Raw genomic sequence first — 21,912 nt, forward strand, 5'->3', positions numbered from 1 at the left:
TTTAGAACCAGACATTGCAGAGTTTCTTTTTCCTCTTTGAGCTCCACAACCAAAGTGCCATCGAGCTCTTTTATACATTTATACGGCTGATTATCCCCCAAAACAATCTGGATTGATCAATGAAACTACAGGCAAGAGGAAAAAAATATTTTTTTGGTTTTGTGGTGACCTGTCCCTTTAACTCACTGCAGCGTGTCTCTAAATCAATATGATTAAAATAAGGATTTTGTTGAATGCATTTTCTAACCATAGAATGCTTTGGATAAAAAGCTCCTGCAGCTCTGATGGAGCACTCTGAGCTTTACATCACTTCATCGCACTCTTCATCCAGACCTGCGCCTGGAGCTGTTCAGGAGCCACTGACAGCAAGAGCCGCTGACGGGGTCCCTGAACGCCGCCTGACGGAGGACGAGGACCGGCTGGGAGAACTTCAGAGGGCTGCTGCCTCACTACATGTCAGAGGCTGGATAAATATGGGGTCTCCCCCCTGTGGAGCACACACTGGACCAATTGCGCCGCGCAAGAGTCTGCTGGGTCATTTGAATGCAGCGATCTCTGTGGGTAGATGTGGTTCAGTACAGTAGGTAGTTGTAGTGAAAGGTGTGTGCGTGAGTGTGTGTGCGCGTGTGTGTTTGTGTGAATGTGCACTCCTAGAATAGAAAGCCAAAGGAAGAAGAAGAAGAAGAAGGAGAAGAAGAAGAGAGAGAGGCGGGATCGGGTTTGTGCCTTGTTGGAATCCTGGTGAAGCAGATAGAGAGTGTGGAACAGATCGATCAGCACTTCGCGCTCCTTTTTGTGGATTTGATGGATCAGTGGATGTGATGCCCATATATATCATCGACCGAAAATTTCCCGACACATCTGGTAAGTCGCTCACGCACCCCGAGCGCTTCTTATAACGCGGTGCCATCTGTCTCCGTCTGTGTGTGTGTGTGTGTGTGTGTGTGTGTGCATTATTTGTGCGTGTGCGCGCGTGCCGGCTGGGTGACACGGGGCAGCGTGCACCAGTTGATCATGCCAACCCCCTTGGAATTCCCGACGTGCAACAGGAGATGAGGACCTGGCAGCATTTAACTGCGTCTTGTGTGCTGCAGCTGAATATATTTATCACTGGAGTTTTAACACCTAGTTGCATTGGGTCCTATCGGAAAACACTTTAATCTGCTCTCATAGTATTACAGCTGGCTGTCCTAAGATCACTCTGTGCTTTTGGTTCCCTGAGTACCAGCTATAAAGGCACTGATGATGTGAAGTTTGGTGTCATGTCCCTTTAAAAGTTATTTTTCCTATTTCATTCATACTGCTATCAGAAAAAAGCCATTAGGAAAGCAATTTAAGAGGTGGACTTCATTTCAGCCAGATCACAGCACCTTTGGGCATCAAGCCTCCTCCTCCAAAAAATGATTTTAAAGTGATTTTAGTCTTCAGTGTGCAGCTACAGGCCCACTGCTGAAAATCATATCCCAGAGAAGGTGTTATTTTTAAGTTAAAGTAGGCCACATTCCTGTACTTATTCAAACTCAATTAGGTACATGACATGTTCATGGCTCTCACAGATGGAGGTTGTAAAAAAAAGTGACTTTGTACAAGTAGTCGTGTGCTCACTTGTGTCTGTGTGAGTGCAGACACATGGGTGTTTTCAGGTGTCTCAGTGAATGATGGGTTTAATTTTGAAGGGGTTTGTGGGGTCTCGCAAGACATGGGGACTGTTTATGTTTCAGATATATCATGACAGACAGGCAAAAAGGGGAAAAAGAGGGAGAGGGAGAGTTTTGTGGAACATACCTTCGAAAGCACACACTCAGGAAAAAAACATTACAGCCTCATCGTGAAAAGTAAAACCAGTTACTGCGTCCTGCAACAGGAGCAGAAATGACAGCTTCTAATGTGTACAGCATTAGGCTTCCTCCCTCACAGAGCAAACATCCTTGAAGGCATCAGTGGCATTCACGTACGCGAACAGGTTCCTTAATGCACCAGGGGCAGCTGGAGCATGTTGAGAGGGAATGAGAAATACCTCACTTCTCTACATGACGCATAATTGTACACTTAAATGTGTACAATGATGCGTCATGTAGAGAAACACAGCAGTTAGCATTATGTATGAGTGATGCATAGGTGCATGTTCACTAAGTGCTCATTAAGATTCATAGCTAACATGCCTCAGCTCACTGGAACATGATTTAGGACCTCTCAGTGTCCAGTGTCGCTCGCTGTTTTTACGCCTTCGTTTCCTCCCCCTCGCTCATTTCGGTACATTCCTTCACTCCATCTTTATGTCCCTTTTCCTTTTCAATAAATTTCACAGAAATGTCCTGGTATGCAACATGTCAGGGATTAGAGCAAATGAATATAATATATACAGCCTCTCAGATGCTGACATGCACACATGGTTCTATTAGAGCTGTGGGACTGCTGTCACGGTGATGTGTTCGCTTGCACTTTGAGAAAAAAAAAGTTGATGCAAAGTTTCTGCCGCCCTCCTGCAGCCAGAGGAGGCAGGTTGACAGGAGTTTCTGATGATCACATCAAGGCTTTCCATCACAAATTTTCAGTTTTAGAATGCTTCAAACAAAAACAATGCAAAAGGAAAGATATGTATAACACGCTGTCCTGTAGTGAATTACACGAGCCAGAGTGAAGTCATGCTGCTGTCGTTGGGGAAGCAGCCTGTTGGCAGCTGTGGTCGGTTTATACAGTAATACAGGCTAATTATCAGCCTGGACAATGACTGTAACCAGGGGAGTTTACTTTACATGGGACTATTGTTTAGTCATGAAGAAGAATGATAGGGGATTGGACATTCAGCAGCACGGTGGTGATTACTGCAGGTGATGTGTGTCTGACTCGTTCAAAGGAAGCGAAGAGACTTTGTCCTCTGGTGGAGCTGCGCTCTCGTCTCAGCCAGAGGGACCCGCCCAGCCCACCATGCCCCACGACACCAGCTGCAGAAGTGTGTGTGAGGAGCATGGCTGTGGACGCATGTGTGCCTTAAATGTGTGTGTGTGTGTGTGTGTGTGTGTGTGTGTGTGTGTGTGTGCGCTCTTGGTGAGGGATTAAGCATTAATTGCCTTCAGAGATAGACTTAACTGCTTGTTACGTGATCTTTGTAAAGTTCTCACTTGGCCCCAGAGAGGGAACAACAGTGAGGAGCAGAGGAAAGGTCTCTCTTGTTTTCCGTTCTTCAGAAGTGTGTGTTTTCTTGTTGTTTTTTTATTTTTTGTCAGGAGTGTACTGCCACTAGAGGGTAAGAACTTCCATTGTTCTCACCTTTTGCTCCAAGACTGGTTTAAAAAAATTCTGTTTGTCTTTTTCCCCCCTCATTTTCTTTCTTATCACTGCCAAGTGTCTTTATTTTCCTTTCACTCTTTGTTTTTTCTTTATTCAGCTTGTGCCTTAAAAGGCTGGAGATTAAACAGAATGTTTGCTTTAATAATGTCAAAATTAATTTATTTGGATTAAAAATAGTATGTTGCCAAAGTGCCCAAAGTCCTCACATTTAAGAAGCTTCTACTAGCGAGTGCTTGGCATTTTTGCTTGATGGTGTGTCAAGCTGTGTGCTTGACTTCAAAGATTATTGATTTTTAGGATTTGATTTTTAAATGTTGCTGACAAGTGTTGAAGGCAAAATCTTCAGATTCTTTAGTTCATGTTGGTTCCTGAATTATACTCTTTTTGTTTATTTGTTTGCCAAACACCTATTTATCTATGTTATTCCCCATTTTTGTTATCTAATTATTGTTAAAATATCCATACATTGATTAGTTAAATGTCAGAAAATAGTATAAAATACTTTGTCCAATCTTCAGTTTACAATAATAAACCAGAGAAAAGCAACACAGCACCAGCCATGATCGGCATGTTTGCTCTCAGTTAATTAATGATCAGAAATGTTGCTGATAAATGTTCTATCAGTCGACACATTGTGGTTCTCCCTGTCTCCACAGGTGAGTTGATAAAGCCGGCAGCTGAAGGAGAAGACCTGAGAATGACAGAAACAAACCCCCCCAAGTCGGCCAAGAAGCCCCGCTGGACCTCCCTGGAGGTCGGCCTCATTACTATCGTTTCCCTGCTCTTCATCGTCATCGTCGCACTCATCATCCTTTTTGCCACACAGAAGACTGGTGAGTGAGAATACGAAATATAGAAAAGCCTGAGTCATGTTTTCATAAAAATGGTAAACCTGAGGAAAAGTATTTGACGTTCTTTGTTTTTATAATAAGTGAACCGTTCCAAACTTTTGAAGCTCTCCTCCTTTAAACTGACCATCACTTCCAGCTGAGTTCATGGTTAATGGCAAGCATGAAGGAGTGCTTCAGAGCAGCGTTTAGTTCAGGTGAATAAAGACACTCGAGCTGTGTGCTTTTAAAGCGTAGTGCAAAAGTACAACCACTGAGCTGGAAAGCCGGTTGCAGCGTGCAAAGGTCCTTTTTAGACTTCCTGTTGTGTTTTCAGGCATTTCAACACAACAATGTGCATCTCAAAACACTGTGCCATTTCACATTTTAGACTTTTGTTCAAATTATGAAGAATTGTGTATCTAATATCTCTCTGTAAATGTCATTAAATGTCAGTATGAGAAATGGTGGCGGTGATATCGAACAGACATCCCTTCCCATCTTTCCTCGCCGTGTCAAACCCACCGAACCTGCTTCATTCAGATCAATTTCACAATATGAGTATCACATGGATTTTTGAATCATTAATATCCTGACGTGGATATCAAATTATATTAAACTGGTAGGGAGACAAAGTCTTTGTTATGCAATATAATGATTTATTAATAACCAACAAGTCCAAGGGTCATGGAAAACTGATGTGCTATGGATAGTAAGCAGCTTATTTAATCATTTACCAGTTAATTATTGACAAATGGAACAACTGGGAAGTTCAGAAGGTCAATGTCATGATGTATACAAAACCGGTTGGTGTGTGTGTGTGTGTGTGTGTGTGTGTGTGTGTGTGTTGTGCTATTATTATCTTTTGCAGTCTTGTGCTTAAGAAATGTGTAAACTTGTGTCAGGAACAAAATAGAAAGCGTAATGACTTTTTTCTATGTTTGTACCTGTGTTGGCACTCGACTGTGCATTCACACATAACAACTGACTAACACGGTGTAATTATGGTCATGTGACAGCTCACTGGTGTGTGTGTGCGTCTCAGTATATGTCAGACTGAATTTGATTAACAGTTTAGCACCGAAATTATTCCTGACAGAGTGAAAGCAACACTTCTAAGTAGTTTGGGGTTATATTCGTGAGCAAGATGAGATAGTGATGAAACAGAGGAGAAAAGAACGAGAATATAAGCATTTGACATGATGACTGATGACTGAAAAATCCTCATTGAATAACGATTTGCTTTGCATTTTCCTTTAGATGAAATCTGCACCACAGCTGACTGCACGCAGTCAGGTAAGCATTGTGTGTTTGTTTGTTTCTGCGTCCTCCTTATTGTCTCATTCTGAAGGCTTTGATTTTTTTCTCAGAGGGCGACAGAATGTGAAAATTGAGACTGCTGCAAAAGCCCCTGGGATTTCAGACTACTTAGAGAAAATGGCCACTTCAACTCTGAATATGTTGCCTCTGAGTCAGAATAGTGATCAAAGAGAAAAAGTCCTGATCAGCAGAAACATGTCGCCGAGGATTATTATTCTCTGATCACCTCTGAACAACTGCACAGACAAGTTGAGAAACTGGTAATAGGTGCAACTTCAAAACTGATGTGTTTTTCAAGATTCCCTGCACTCTCTGACCACATGACTGTAGTGATGCTGCTGAGACCTGAAACACATTTCTGGATCATTTTAAAGTCTCTCACTATAACTCCAGTAGTCCAACATAGAGCAGTGTGCTCACATTTATTTGATTCATCTCTCAGATTAGACACAACATTATAGATCACTTTATGTGTTCACATCATTGAGAAATGTTCATATAACACAATTATTTTTAATGAGAAACATTGCCACAGTGAATTAAAGATTTATACCTCTTCCTCTAGTTTCCAGCAACAGACGCCCATTTATTTCCGATGCATTTTTTGGAAACCAATGTCCCAATTCAGTCAGATCTGACAGACAGCCTTGTCACAAGAGATCCCTCAGCTGCCTCATGTAATTTAATTGCAGCTCAAAAGAGTTCACACATTTCCAGGACTGGTGCCGAAGTCAACCCAATTAGAGCCATTGTACTGTCTTACTTTTACAAATGGGTGCATATAAAAGTTTTTTTATACACATCTCTATATGCTATTTTTAAATAAGTTTTAATTAACTTGATGTTTTAAACTGTGTTTTTGGGGTACAGGATGGTTTTACTCACTGCTAGATGAGCATGAAACATTTTGGCAAGCATCCAAGGCTGACGGTGGTCCAAATGATTAGATGAGAAGCTCAATTACACTTTCATTTCTGTCCAACCAATTTAAGGCTTCAGTCAAAAGCTGGTTATCTTAGTACCAGGATCAGAAGCAGGTGGAAGCAGCTAGCTTAACTGATGGTGGCAAAATCCACACCTTTAAAGCTCACAAATCAACACATTATATCTGGTATATTTGTTGCAAATAAAAATGGAAGTGTAGCACTGGCACATCGTGGGGTTTTATGGTGGTTCTGGTGGTTTATTGGTTTTATGGCGGTTTCTTGGCCAGGTGCAGTAGCTTCCTTGAGTCTATACTGGTTGACTGGTGAACATCAAACTCGTGGCCAAGAAATAGTCCATAATAGTCTAGAAGCCACCATAACATCACGTAACAGTTTTACACTACATATTAAAAGTAGATATATTATCTGTGATATAAAAAGTAAGCTAAATTAGCCTCAGACCCTGTTAGCTGTTTACCTGTGTTTCAGTGTTAATGCTAAGCTAAGCTAACGGGCCAAGCAGCAACCTTTTAACCTGCATTTTTTCTAATGGCCAGCAGGGGGCGACTCCATTTGTTGAAAAAATAAGTCAGTTTCTTTCCTACTTCTCACATGATTTATATCAACCCAGTAAAGTTTCAAGTCTTCTTAAATAGCTTACAGCGCTGAGTTCACTGAGGATGAGGAGGGAGACCCTCCTCATTCTGGGCATTCGACTTTAGTGGAAATACACCTATTGTGATTAAAGATGCCTCCTTGCTAACCAAGCTAGCTAGCACTAACTTTAGCTGATGAGGAAGTATCATTCTGGCTTCTAATCTATTCTGCCGCAGCTGGTTGCAAAAAACCAAGCTGGTGACAGCCACAATACCAAACTTGAGTCTCAATAAGGTCACAGTCACCAGCACTATTTTAATTCTGGCTGAAGCCTGATATTGAACAGTGCAAAAGTTGCTGAATCTAACTCTCAGGAAGAAAACAAACTAAGCTGATTTCTCAATAAATAAATGATAAAATGGTCGGCATCTCTGACCTGTTTCACACACGTTAAACAAACTGTATTGCACACGTGCTTGATGTCATACTACCAAAGCCTTTGATATCATCTGTGTCAGTTAATTTTACATCCTACAACTCTGTCCTGCAGTATATTCTAGTTTCTTTAGTTCAACCATTCCTTCCAGCTCTCTGAGCTTGTTTCCACTCTGCCATGCAGCGTCTCGCCTCATTGAGAACATGGATGCTAGCGTGGACCCGTGCGATAACTTCTACCAGTACGCCTGTGGAGGCTGGCTGAAAAAGAACATTATCCCCGAAACCAGCTCCAGATATAGCACCTTTGACATCCTACGAGACGAGCTGGAGGTCATTCTCAAAGGTCAGACACCTACACACACACACCCACACAAACAAACAATGATCCACATACAGAAAGGCTGGAACACAGACAGGCAGGGGGATTCATTGGTGAAAGTTGGAAACCTGGTGGGGGTTTTTCCATTTAATTTAGTCCATGATTAGGAGGTCTATAGCTAGAATAGTGAGTCCTTTTCAGTCCACTCGCTCTGTGAGAGGACAGAGAAAAGCTTGATACAGTTGCTGGAGAATATGAGTTAAAGAGGACTGTCCTTCAGGGACCGCAGCTTTATAGATATCACAGACGCCACGGGAGTTTGGCTTTAGTAAACCATGTGAGTTTGTCAACAGAGCTGGCATTATCAGTGTGTGTGTGTGTGTGTGTGTGTGTGTGTACATTGCTTTCAGGCTGTGCTCTAAAGAAGTCAACACACGGTGGTGAGAAAAATCTTAATTGCAAGTTTGCAGCATACGTGCGTATCTCAGGTGTTATGGCAGCTTTTAGCAGCGTTACAGTCGTGTTAGTGTCCTTGTGGTGTGTTGGACACACAGCTGACCAAGGTGTGTGTGTGTGAGCTGTTGTGGATTTGTGTGTGCGTGGGTCTATACTTCAACCTCAAGTTGTCCGTGAGAAGGCCGCTCGAGTCCTGAGCAGCGGGTCCTAAATCTTCAAGGGACACAAACTTTCCACGGACAACCGAAACTCCTCATCTACCATAAATTTACAATTTATATGCCAGAGCCTTCCACTATAATAACGACAGGGCAGATTGGCTGCAGGAGAAACAGAGTGATTCAGAGGGGTGAGGAAGATTGATCCTTAGTGGGAAAGGAGAACTGGGGTTTAAAGTGCAGCCTGTCTCATGGACTCAGATAATTTGCACCAGCCTCGAGTACTTTATCTGTCCAATCTTGATGGAAAACACACAATCTTGTGTCTTGGGACTTTCGCTTTCTGCCCTTGTGATGACATGCAGATTATTTTTCATAAAGATAAACCTTAATGTGGGTGGTAATGACCTGATTTATTAAATAGATAAAAACGCTTAATATTTAGTAAATCACAATAATTGCTCATGACACATCATTGTTTGAAAGGACAGTGAACCTATCATAATTCTTTAGCAAAATGGAAATGTTTTTTTCTTATACTTCAGATTTTTTGTGTCTACTGGCAGCTCTTACTGTCCTTTACTTTGCTTTAACTTCTTTATAAAGACCTTTTTACAGATCAATATAACATTAATTAGGGTTCAGGGATTGTTTGTAATGTAATTCATTTCTATTCCAGGGAGCTTGTAGTTGTAAAAAGTGCATCTTCATTCATGCTGTGTAGTGTAATTATAAAAGTGGCTTATTGAAATTCTGGCTCTTATTCTTTCACAATGGTTTGCAAGAAGACAAGATTCTGTATGATTCAGAGATCTCTAATTAGATTTTTTACAAATGTTGTAATAGAATGGTAGAAACAAGCAGCTATGGGAATTGTCATAAAAATGATGCATGTTACCTTTTTGTTGCATTCTACATTGCAAACAACTTATAGCCCATCTGTTCTGTTCTGCTCTGCTCTTTCCCCCTCTCTTCTCTGTGGCTTAACACCCATAAAAATCACACACAGGGGGGAAAAAGGAAAATAAACATTGCTCAACAAGGTCTCATTTTGGCATTTTGTTACTGTATGTGCATTTACGTACATAGCGTGTCTCTGTGTGTGGCGTCATTTCACACTTTGTTGTATTTTTTTACTGCGACTGGTTTGCTCCCTGTCTGAAAGCCGAGATAGAGGGAAAAATACACCTCTGCAACTAATGATGAAATACTGCATAAAGTGCAGGGGTTGATGTCTTCGAATTGTTGACTTAAGTGGTGTAAATGCTGCATTTACAGCAGAAAGGAGTGGAGCAGCCACAGAACTCGTCCTAATCATTCAACAGTTTAAATCCCCACCAACAGTCAGTGTTATGCTCATTCCTCCAGGCTGGAATGTCTCTGGCTCTACTGTATACACACACATGTTCAGGTTTACTTTGTGTGTGCAGGTCTTTGCTTGATTTAAAGAGAAATAAAAAGAGAATTGTGTGAACTTAAGATCATACTCGATATGATAAACCAGGGTATGTGCATGTTCTTTTTTCTTGCGGTAGCAACCAAGAACTAGCTGTCAGAATGTATTTCTTTACTGAATGACTTATGGCTCGGCAGCGTGAGGCCTCAGCTGAGATGTGACCTCCACTGTGGAGGGGACATCAAACACGCGACCTCTGACCTCTGGTCTGGCTGCTGCCACCTGCTTGGATACCACCGCCCGCTGATGGACAGATCCTTGTTCCTGTCAACAGCTGCAGGGCCTGGAAACACCTGGGCACGCTGCGCTGCAGGCTGCATGACAGCAATAAAAGGCTGCGTGACAGCATGTGTATGTGTGAATCGCTGTGTAGAATTGTGGTTGCTTGTAAATGCCTCAGATTGTTCTCTGCTGCTGTAAAAGGCCATAAATGATTCATAATGAGGATCTGTACTCTGATTGTGACCACAGCTTGGTGTGTGTGTGTGTGTGTGTGTGTGTGTGTGTGTGACTTTGTTTTTCCACCTCCCCCTGCTCAGGTGTTGCATACTGTGCAATCATTTGCCCAATTGACCATGACCGTTTTAATTACTAACTAGTTTGTGTCAGGAAGAGGAAGGGGGGAAGAACAGCAGACAGAAATAAAGTAAAAGGAAATTATTCTCATCTGAACTTAACAAAAACACACTGAGGTGAAGTAAAGGACAAAAGGAGAGTGATAGAAGAGAAGATAGGTGAGACACATGAAGCAGGGGGCTTTGGGGTGAAGAGGAAGAGCTCTGTAGCTAGAGAATGATATTGAGAAAGGCTTTGAGGACAGATCAGGAAATGTGAAACAGCATGTGGTAGTCGTCTCCGAGCTGAGCTCTATGTGCGTACATCCATCTGTGAAGCAGCACACTGCTGCCCTCCTGCATTACACAAGGTGCTTTCTGCATGACTCCGGGGCAAAATCTCATTGTACAGAGAAAATTATAGCCAGAGGCATGCAGAACAGGAACAGGCTTGGTGATTCTTATAGAATCTGGCATCACCAACAGCGTTGAAACGTGTGCGAGGTAGCTGTGATGTCAGGAAAGTGTGTGTCAGCTAACAGGCAGAGACTGGAAGTCTGTGTTTTTCCTGTGATCACAATAACTGAAACAGAACTTATGTCAAACAATAGCGGCAGCAATAAGACATTGGAGATAAATGGTTTGTTCATATGACCTCCATGATATTGAAATTCCTGTCAGAGCTATTGCACAACAGCATAAATACTGTATTTGTTAAAAACATATCAAATAAAGATAGCAGAGCAGAAGTTTGTAGCCAAGTAAAATAATATGAATATTAATGCAGTATTCCTTGGCCAACAATAATAAACTGAATAAAAAAAATCTTGAATTGAATATGTTTTTGCCAGCAAGGATGCTTATGAATAACAGGAAAGAGTTGAGACCTCCGCTGAGGTAAAAATCTGCCCGGTTAGCTGTTTGACAGCCAACACTGTACTGGGTACATGACAGAACTGTTATTTACAGTTAGACTAGCCAAGGGGCATTTCTCTGACTGACAACATGCTACTGAGTCAGTCAGAATGGTTTTATGAAGACAGCTGGGCTGGAGAAAAAGTTAGGAACTCAAAGTTATACTTCCTGAGAAGTAGCTCATAAGAGTTGAATTTAAGAGCCATTTTAAATTAAACTCGTATGTTTTGTTATCCTTATATTTGTCCAAACAAATGTACCTTTAGTTGTACCAGGCATTAAAATGAACAAGATATTAGAGAAAACAAGGGTGGTCTAATATTTTTGTTGAATACTTGCACATTAAAGGACATTGTTGAGCAGAACAAACTGTAGTTGACACAATAGGTTCTGTACCTTTCCCCACTGTTCCCATATTGAAGTTTTCTTTTAATGTGATCTACAATGTTCCTCAACAACATTTGTTTCTAAGAAATATGACAAATCAGTTTGTTGTCTGGCAGTTGGGTATGGCAGATGGCTGTAAGCTGCCCATGGGCCTCAGCCACCCATGGTATGGAGCAGCAGCCAGTCAGAGGTGTGGATCAGTGCTGTAGCTCATTCAGACAGCGTTCTCAACAAAATATCCATAACAGAGTCGCCAAATTCATCGGAATCTCACACAGTTAAAAGTATGTTTGTGTCTACCCACAAAGTAAACCGTAGCTTTTGGTCACCTTCAGCAGCAACAGAATTAAAATTTAAAATGGATATTTGTATCTAAATGAACCTTGGAACTTGTAGCTGACTTTTTCTCAACATTTAAATATACTATTTTACTTCCAGAGCCATAAATAATGACTGCAAAATAAAAGATAAATCAACATCTGTAAATGAAATTTAAATTTAAATGAAATTTTAAACTTGTTCAACGGAATTAAGTCAAATATGTTCCCTGACAATGGGGTTATTTTCACTGCGAAAATCTTAAGCAATGACTGTAGAAAAATACCTCTTATGTTTTTATATAACACAGTTATAACAGTAAACAAATCTATTGTTGCTGATTGAGACTCATCGATCACAGAAAGTGTCAGCTCATTTCAGTTTCATCTCCATTTGCAGCTACTGTTTGTAATATACCTTAAACATATGCTTCATCATGATGAATTGGAGGCAGAATTTGTACTGAAAACACTGCGAGCGAAATGCCATGTGGAACCGGAGGCAGTCGAGAATAAAATGGCAATACCGAGAGGAGGAAACTCAAAATTTGGATTCTGTATCATGCTGAGTGGTTTGGCTCAGATTGACGTGATGTCTCAAACAAACATCAGGTGGCACAAAATCCATTCTCAAATAAATCCAAACAGGCAGCAACATGGGAAGAGCGAGTGAGAGGGTAAGCCTTTGCTGTGGTTAAACATTAGCACCAGGCAGTCAGTAATCCAATCACACACACATGATCTGTGCCCTTTTGCAGGAAGCTCCCTGTGAAGGGTCCCTATCTCAGGACTTCATTAAGATTAAATGAGCACATAAATAGTGCACACATGGTAATGAGAAAACGGGAGGATTAGAAAAATGAAAGGGTAGAAAGAGGCAGAAGTAAAAGGCAGTCATGCAGGGAGTGAAACAAGTAGAAATTAGATAAAGAAATGACTCAAAGCCCTTCCCAAATGAAAATTAAAAAAGATTATGATTTAATATTGAATGAAATTTGAAATATTTTCGGGCCACTCAGCTGAATGAGAGAGGATATTCCATAATATATGCAATAACAGAACAGGTGCTTTTAAGACCCGGTGATCTGTCGTGACATTTAATCAAATTGGAGATTAAAGACAGGATAAAGCTTGTTTTACATATGCTTCATCTAACTCTCATTATTGTGATTGGCCGTGTCAGTAAGCCCCGAAAATTACAAAGAAAGAAAAAAATAATCTAATTTTCTTCATCTTTATCTTTTGATCCCAACTCACTGTGACATGAGTGATGGACTCAGGGGAGACTTTCCTGTCAGTTAGCTGTGAAATCCAGATCCATCGTCCTTCCTGTATTGATCTTGGCGTTGCATTGAGATGTGCAGTTTGATGGTGTGTATCTGTTGATCCCCATGCAATATTTATAAGAGATAACTTTGTAAGTGACAGGCAACACTGAAGTCATGAGTTTTTGAGACGGTTTACCAAAGTTAAAAGGTTGTCCTACTTATATGAAACCCTTTTAGAGGGTTTTATTTTTATTGGTATTGGTATTTAAAGTTAAGTATTTGCAGAAATCCTTTTTACATTTCTGCCTAGAGTTAGATGACTGATGATGAAAAAAACCTGCCTTCAAGCACTTGTGAAGCTGTTTGGACAGAGCCATGGTAGCTATTTCTATACACAAACATCAGGGTTGTATCAATCCCTCATCTAACTCTTTGCAAGAAAGCCAATAAGCACATTTTCTAGAACTAAGCCTCATTCACGTTCCTAGTTGGATTATTTTCGTTTGGAAATTTAGCTTCAATGATGCGAGCTGTGGCATAGTTTATTTTAGCACATTGTTTTGCAAAAGAGGCAGGATTAGTTCCAGGCAGGTTGGGTTAGACATATGCAAACACACAAATTTACCTTAATCCAAGTTTTTGTGTTTTTTAAAGAAGGAGGGAGCTTAAGCAAATAACAGTCACGATGACTGATATATGCATTGTACTGAAGCACAGACTGTTTGCACAGCTTGACTCAGTGAGCTAACCTGGTGGCAACTCTGTGACTGCACAGAAGAGGCAGATTCTGCTCCTAAACTGTCTGATACCGTTGAATTTTAGCACTTTCAAACTTCAAAAACCTGAAGAACGGAGTGCTTCTAAATGCTACAGACATCAGACAAACAGTAATGTTTGAACTCTCCATCATCAGCCACCCAAATGCATGTCATATAAATGTAAATGTACATTGATTTGAAATTTGAAATTCATAAAGGCTTCTGCCTGCTTTCATACAATTTCACACAACAGCTCATTTATGCCTCTAAATAGCATTAAACAACGGCAGTAGCAGCCATGAGGTCTACCACATTCTGCATGTGCAGGAAGTTTATCACATGCATTTAGATTTAGAGACATCATCCATTATTCATGATGCACTCCTTATAAACCAAATTCTACGTACTCTACATAATAATGCACAGGATTTGGGAAAATCCGCTGTTACAGATATTTTAAGCAATGTTGAACACCAAACCAGAGAAAATGACAAAACAATTTTCAATGGCAGAAAAGGAACAGTAAGCCCCAATATAATAGATCCTACATAAACATATATAAAAACATGCTCTGTTGTTGTATATAATGGATTATTTGTCATTTCAGTGTAACCAAGCAGTAGGGAACTAGGACCAGGTGTTATGGATTTCTAGGGATCACATCAAAACCCTCCCAAATCTCTCCATACTGAAACACACTGCAGAAGGTCAACAAAAGAAATTAGCACTAAAATGTGGAAAATATTTCTTTAAATAACCAAAATTATTTGCAAACATTTATCTGGATACAAGGAAAATATTTAAGGATTATTTTACATACATTGGCCTGGATACAAAGACAACTTTAAGGCTCTATATAAAACATTCAGAACCACATGATGTTGAACCACAACACACATGCACTGACTCTCTGCATTAACAATCACTGCAGCATTCCCAGTTACAACACGCCATCACTGCACTATGGCCTTGCACAGCAAATCGTTGCTTGCTGCTGTTTTAATGTTCTATATGGGTTCTACCGTTATATCCAATGGCAGGGCCTGGTTGCCAGTCGCTCAGTGTAATGAAAGATGTATTAGAATTGTACAAATGACTCATAGTGTGTTCCCCACTAAAAATGAACCGCATGCTGTCTTGTCCTTGTTCTGTTCTGTCTTTAGGGAACAGTGTATGATTGACAATAAAACAGTGAACCACTTGGTCATAATCTATTCTTAACATGTGAAGAGGAACAAAACATGAGATTCTTTTTTCAACAAAGAAGTAACAAAATCTCAGTAACAAGATTTAATAGCTTGTGAAGATAATAAAGGACCAAAAAGGTTGAAACAACTGAATAAGCCAACTTTTTTTATTACCCATATCTTGTCAAACAACAAACAAGCATATATTGTCCCGATTTAAGATATTTCATTTTTACTTATCATCTCTATTATTATTCACCTTTTGCAGTGCACCTGTGTGCTGAAAATCATAAAAGCTGGAATTTACTTTCTCAAGTGTCAGGATTTGAGCTCCGTATCCCTGACAGGAAAAACCTTTTCTAAAGTTGTTTTTTAAAAAGAACCCTGTGTCACCTGTGAGCCCCGACATAGTAGCTCAATTCACTATGCTATTTATTATGTTATTTTAACATTTTTAATGTTAGGTACCACATTCCAATTCACCACATAGTTTAAGTTGAAGATGAGCTAAAGTTTGAGATACTGGTTGAGTAGGTTTGAAGTTTTCTTCTTTCGAGGATAGAGGACACACACACACATACACACACACACACACACAAAACACACAATCACAACAAAACACTTGCACCCACCATGGTGGTTTAGCACACCAGAGTTACCATGTGTGTGTGAGTTTGATTCCTGATGATCACTCTCTGTTCGATGGTGAAAAGCGACAGCGCGTCCTAAAGGAATTGTTAAACTTTAATATGTAACTTTCTGCCTTCAGGCAGCACAAGGAAAGTGTCTTGTTGGTCCCGTTCTCCTCCCCCTCAGTTGAGCGAGTTTACACTCCAACACTTATCACTCATTTTGATTAGCTGTCTACCTGGAAATGCTATCTAGCCCGAGGCTGAGCTAACTGGCGTCCATATGCCCACAACAGGTGTTGAAGAGGCAATAAAACAAGCTGTGGTGTTCACTCTTGTTTTCAAATGGCCTTTTACTGCCACACCTTCAGCTCTGTTGCTCCTTGATTTTTTTTGCACTTTTTTTTTTTTACTACGACTTCCGTACTCTGAGGTCACCAGCCTTGATTACCAGCGCCGTTCTGAGAACTCAATTTATAGCAACCAGAGATTAAAACACGCATTGCATATTGCAATTTGTGGTCTATATGACAGAACTGACCTCTACAACAAACGACCCAAATAATCGCAATCACTCAAATGAAAAGATTAATTGCACTGCAACTAAAAAAAATTGTTTGTGTTTCATAATTTATTCATGCTTCAAGGGAAAGATTGCCCATGCACAGTACAAGGGAATATTTTATGATCATGTACTGGTGTACTAGCCATTGTTATGTGTTCCTGGTTCATGGTCAATTAATCAATGCAACGTTCCACAGCATTACATTTTCAATTTAATGTTTGATATTTGGCAAGTGAACTTGATATGAAGTAGCAAAAACCGACTAATGTCTGTTCAGTAAGCTGAAGTCAACAATAAAGCTACATAGAATTGGTATTTTCTGTTTTTAGTTGAGTTTCAAAGATGCTATTGTGCATATCAACATAGATATGCATTTGTTGTGATGACTTTACAAAAATGTAACAATTTTGCAAACACAGCCAAACATCAAGCAAGTGCAGCAACACAAGACAAAGAGAACCAGCTAATATTACCAAAGTTAGTCCGACAGCTAGTATTGTTCATGAGCCGGGTCGTAACACAGTGTTCTGTTGCTCCGTCACTCTCCCTTTCCTCTATCAACATCCTCTTCTTCCTCCTCTTCTTCTTAGTTCCTTTTAAGGTAAAAATGTTGCCTAATGTAGCTTTAAAGCTGTATTTGTTGCACACACACACACAGAAAAACTATCGCTGCCTGTGTCACTGGTTGCTATGTTTTTGCACAGTTTGAAGTCATCACTTGATTTTTTACTTTCAGAGACAAGGACAGACAACATGCCTTAATTATTATGATTAAATGCATCTGGACGACAGCTGGATTCTATTTTGAATCCGCAAAGATAAAAAAAACGCTCCACACTGTACCTGAGGTTATTTACACCCTCAGTCTTTCCCCTTTGTTCACACATGCACTCATTGCTCCTTTATCATTCTGTCTTTGTCTTTATTTCGCTCCTTCATGCTGGCTTTGTTTCTCTGCTCTGTTTGTAGGTGTCCTTGAGAAAACCGTGGAGGGAGAAGCCACTGCTCTCACCAAGGCTAAGACCCTTTATAAGTCCTGCACCAATGAGAGTGAGTCACATCACACGTCAACACAAACTCCTCTTTTCTGTATCTTCTGATTTCCTAAAAAAATTAACATTTTTCTCTCACAGTCATCAAAATGTATGCGTCTCTAGTTCTGGTTATTGCATTGTCAAACTTATCATCAAAAAACTCAAATAACAATCATTTGGATTTTTCTTTTTCAAAGTAGGCTTTTCAGCTTTACAGCATTATGTGATGCAAATTAATTCTTTCTTGAAAAGCATTAAGGCTCAGAACTCACATCAAATGTCCCTAAATTTGCATAGATTAATTACACTTGATAATAAATACAATGCACCCATTATAACAATGTTTCTTTTCTATTCATATTCAGATTTTGATTGGCATAACATAACTGTATGTACGTTTCATTTAAGGTTTGATTGAGCTCAGAGGAGGGTCTCCTTTGCTCGACATGCTGCCTGATGTGTTTGACTGGCCCATCGCTATGGACAACTGGGATGCCAAATATGGTGATTGTTCTTATCCACGGTCATGCACAGCATAGTCACACACTGGCAATGCTATTCTTTTTCACTTTTCCTTGCTTTTTAACTCAGGCAAAACGTGGAGGTTGGAAGATGTCATTGCCAAGCTGAATGAGAAATACGGAACTCAACTCTTGGTTAACTTTTTTGTCGGCACCGATGACAGGGACTCCAATTCACACATCATTCATGTAGGTGTGCAGCTGTAGCAGTCAAGCCCTCGTCTCTGTCTCTCTCTATTGTATAGAGACACATCCCTACAGACACTCGCAATCTAGCTGAAAAATAACCACCCACCAATTGCTTCAAATCTGCTTTCTGTGGCTTATGTAAACAAGTATGATTTATTGTCTTCCTCTTTGCCAGTTTGACCAGCAGACAAACCTCGGCCTCTTGTCTAGAGATTACTATGCCTGCACCGGACCCTACGCAGAGGTAGGTGAACACACACGAACACTTGAAATATGATTAAAGCTAATGCACAATAAAAACAGTTCCATGTGTTCATTCGGGCCAGTGCCAGTCTGGGTTGTTTGTCTCAAGGAGTTTGTTCCTGGAAACATGATCCCCGACAAATGATGAGGGCATCAGCTGAAACATCAGTACCTGAACTGACTTTGTGTTTATTTGTACGCTTACATGCATTTACAAGCATCTGTGTATGTGATAAATAAAAAGGTGCTCTGAGGCAGTAAGTGATGATTAAAATCAAAGAGGCAAAACAGAACAGATTTGATAGTGTCTCAATTCAGACCAGATGTTTGTGACTGGAAAAAAACATCCTCTGCCCTGGTTTTACTTTACAATTTACATGCACTCTTGGTTGATATGCAGAAAGCAGCACTTAACCGCACTTAGCTTGAGGCGGGCTGAGTATGTGCATGTGTGTATTTGTGCATAAGTACACATTCCCACCACCAATTTTTTGGTCATTGGTTAAATTCAAACTAATGACCTCCTTTCCTAAATGGAAAATTAAATTCAAGGTCTGACATGGTGTGTGTTTGACAGGCATGCCGGGCCTATGAGCAGTTCATGATCGACCTGGCGAAGCTGATCCGCACTGACCGTGGATTGGACATCAATGAAACCAGCATCAGAGAGGAGGTGGCACGAGTCATGGACTTGGAGCGGGACATCGCCAATGTAAGCATGCATTTACACTTTTTCCCAGCAGAATCCTAAATAATTGGTCACACCTGAGAACTCCCTCTAGTCTCTTGTTTTTTGCTGGTGACAAACTAAAGGAAGGTAATCATGTTTTCCAGCCGCGAAGTGTTCCTTATCTTCTATCTCAGCTTCGCACTTTGGGAGGATTATGTGAACAGACGACTTCTGACAGAGTGACCTTCCACTTCTCCGCTTGTAGGCCAAACCTCCCTCCTGCGTGTTTGGGGCTCCACTCTGCCGGAGCAGCTGCTGCGTAAAATAAGCCGTTAACCAGCTTGATCCCCACACAACAACTTTTCTCAGACATCAACAGGTTTCCACAGTCCACGTTTGTCATTCTGTGCTGGTTCTGTGCTCTGCTCACTGCCACGCTCCACTTCCACTCCACTCGGCTGCTGGCTTTTACAAGACAGTCACAACGTTCAAGCTCTGACATTTACAGACCTGAAGCCTCCTGGGACTCCGGATATGTTTGTTGCTGCTGGACCCACACTGCAATTGCACACGTGTCAGGAAACAAGAGGGTTGTGTTGTGACAGCAATTTCTGATTTTCTATCTCTCTGTCTCACTCCAAGGCTACTGATACTCCAGAGGACCGTAACAACCCAGTGTTGCTTTACAATAAGATGGAACTGGGTGATCTGAACGCCAACTTCACCCTTGAGATGGAATCGCAGGTAAAAAAATAGGCTCCTTTCCTGTCAAAATTTTCTGTTTCTTTTTCACCCTTCCTTCCTCTTACTGATGCTGTTTTTATCCTCTTTGTCTGCGCTTTCGGACTTGAAGGTGTTCAACTGGAGTTACTTCACAGCTAAGATAATGGATACAGTCAACATCAGCGTTCCTGAAACAGAGAAGGTCATAAACTACTCCCCCAACTATTACAGAAGACTTAACCTTATCTTGGCCAGATACAACAAGAGGTGTGTGTGTGTTTGTATGAATCTGTAGTCATGTTTGTGTATGATAGCCTGTTTGAGGGGGTGGGAGCACACTGCAATGAAAACATCACAGAGCTCAGCTATTACTGATATATCCGAGCTTCGTGTGAGTAAAAGACGTTCTCATAACATCTTTCCTCTCCTCTCAGGGATCTGCAGAACTACATGGTGTGGCGTTTTGGTATGAACATGGTGGTGGGCCTGAGCAGAGCTTACAGGGACACGAGGAAAGCCTTCCGCAAGGTACAGCACCAAGATCCTGTCCCTGAACCTGTCCTCAGATAATAACAACTACACAACTCATACTGAATCTAAGGGGGGATGCTAAAATTTAAATCTAAGTGTATTGCTTTGAGCTAAATGCTAACGCTAGCACTGCAACACAAGTACAATGGTATCTTTACTATGGTCATTGTCTTAATGTAACATGTTAGCATTTCATAATGAGCATTAGACACAAAGTACAGCTGAGGCTGCTGGGAATTTTATTTAGTTTGCAAGTATTTTGTCATGAACCGAAGTAGTGGACAAAGTCAAATTTGACTTGCTGGTAAAAGGATCACAAAAGTTATTACAGTCAATGATTGGGGGTGCATGAATGGCTGAACTATAGAAATAGTTATATATATATATATATATATATATGTAGTAATAGCACGATGGTCAGAGTGGCAGCCAGTTTAATATGATGTGCCATTGAACCCTGATCGTAAATCCCACAACTTTTCTTGGCAAGACCCACCATCTGTAGCATTCAAGCGCTAGGATCTGCCAGGCATCCCTTCCTGCACAAGGTGCTAGAACCAGATTGTTTTAAGTCCTGTCCTCTGACCAGGGCTATCCTGATCATAGCCACTAAGGTTCAATGCATAACACCAAACAATTGGGCTGCTATGAAATCTTGCCAAGAAAAGTGGGATTCATACTAACACACTATTGCAATTGTTGTAGAAGAAACATTTCCCTATTATCTTATTTATGAACTAACTTGCAGCAAGTAATTGACTCACTGAAGTAAGGTTTTGCAGTAACAAGCAGTGGAGTAGTGAAGCACGGAGAGCCACCTGCTAAATAAGTAAAATTTAACAACTTAGTTTTTCATCTGAATCTATGGGCTGTACCAGTTTTTATGGCAATCCATTCAACAGTTGTCAAGACATGAAACTCAAACCAAAAATGTTTACCTCTCTGTGGTGCTGGATGAAAAGTCAAGGTATCACCAAAATCAGTAGGACTTCTGGGAATCATTACTGTCTACACAAAAGTTCAATGCAATCCACTTGGTAATGGAGACGTTTTAATCTGTATCAGAGTTGCACCAATTAGCGGGTCCCTAGAGCCATGCTGCTAGCAAAATGTGTTGGTGTCTTGAGAAAAGACTTTCTAAATTATTCTGTAATGCAGTTTTTTGCTACTTACAGTATCAGCCGACACATACGCAGACACTGAGAAATCTGTTGGGCTCTCATAAATGTCCAAACTCAGCCCCATTCATATTCTTCCTCCACATTTCTTAATAATCTAATCTTTTCCCTTCCGTCCAATTCCTTAAAGTCCTTAGTGTAATGGTGATGCATAATGGAGGTGCAAATTATGAATTGTCTGGAGCCTCTTTAACCAACATGCTGAGTGGTTTATCCTGCATCTCTAATTGATCGGTGCCTCGTTACTTTCCCGTAGGCTCTGTCTGGCACGACATCAGAGGCAGCAGTTTGGAGACAGTGCGCCCTTTACGTCAACAACAACATGGACAATGCTGTGGGGAGGCTGTATGTGCAGGAGGCCTTCTCTGAGAAGAGCAAAGAGCTGGTCAGTCGGCTGGATTCTGCTTTGTGTTGTTTGATTAGATTTAATGCATGATAAAGCTAGAAGAATTCCT

General features: G+C 40.7%; 1 protein-coding gene across 2 annotated transcripts in view; it reads left to right on the top strand.

The window, feature by feature from the left end:
* Positions 1-469: 469 nt before the first annotated feature.
* The window catches only part of LOC131970298 (neprilysin-like), a 30,458-nt gene continuing 9,015 nt past the window's right edge, over positions 470-21,912 (top strand). Inside the window, exons 1-13 of one of the 2 annotated variants that reach the window (XM_059331660.1) lie at positions 470-864; positions 3,948-4,124; positions 5,379-5,414; positions 7,581-7,742; positions 17,338-17,418; positions 17,811-17,906; positions 17,994-18,112; positions 18,288-18,356; positions 18,933-19,067; positions 19,668-19,769; positions 19,879-20,015; positions 20,183-20,276; positions 21,714-21,842. In XM_059331660.1, the coding sequence (XP_059187643.1) occupies positions 822-864; positions 3,948-4,124; positions 5,379-5,414; positions 7,581-7,742; positions 17,338-17,418; positions 17,811-17,906; positions 17,994-18,112; positions 18,288-18,356; positions 18,933-19,067; positions 19,668-19,769; positions 19,879-20,015; positions 20,183-20,276; positions 21,714-21,842 (1,380 nt within the window). In that variant the 5' untranslated portion in view covers positions 470-821. Of the gene's footprint in view, positions 865-3,083; positions 3,248-3,947; positions 4,125-5,378; positions 5,415-7,580; positions 7,743-17,337; positions 17,419-17,810; positions 17,907-17,993; positions 18,113-18,287; positions 18,357-18,932; positions 19,068-19,667; positions 19,770-19,878; positions 20,016-20,182; positions 20,277-21,713; positions 21,843-21,912 lie in introns of those variants that run through there. The other variant, XM_059331661.1, reaches the window with a different exon arrangement.

This window comes from Centropristis striata, chromosome 4 (assembly GCF_030273125.1).
Source record: "Centropristis striata isolate RG_2023a ecotype Rhode Island chromosome 4, C.striata_1.0, whole genome shotgun sequence".
Classification (NCBI taxonomy): Eukaryota; Metazoa; Chordata; class Actinopteri; order Perciformes; family Serranidae; genus Centropristis; species Centropristis striata.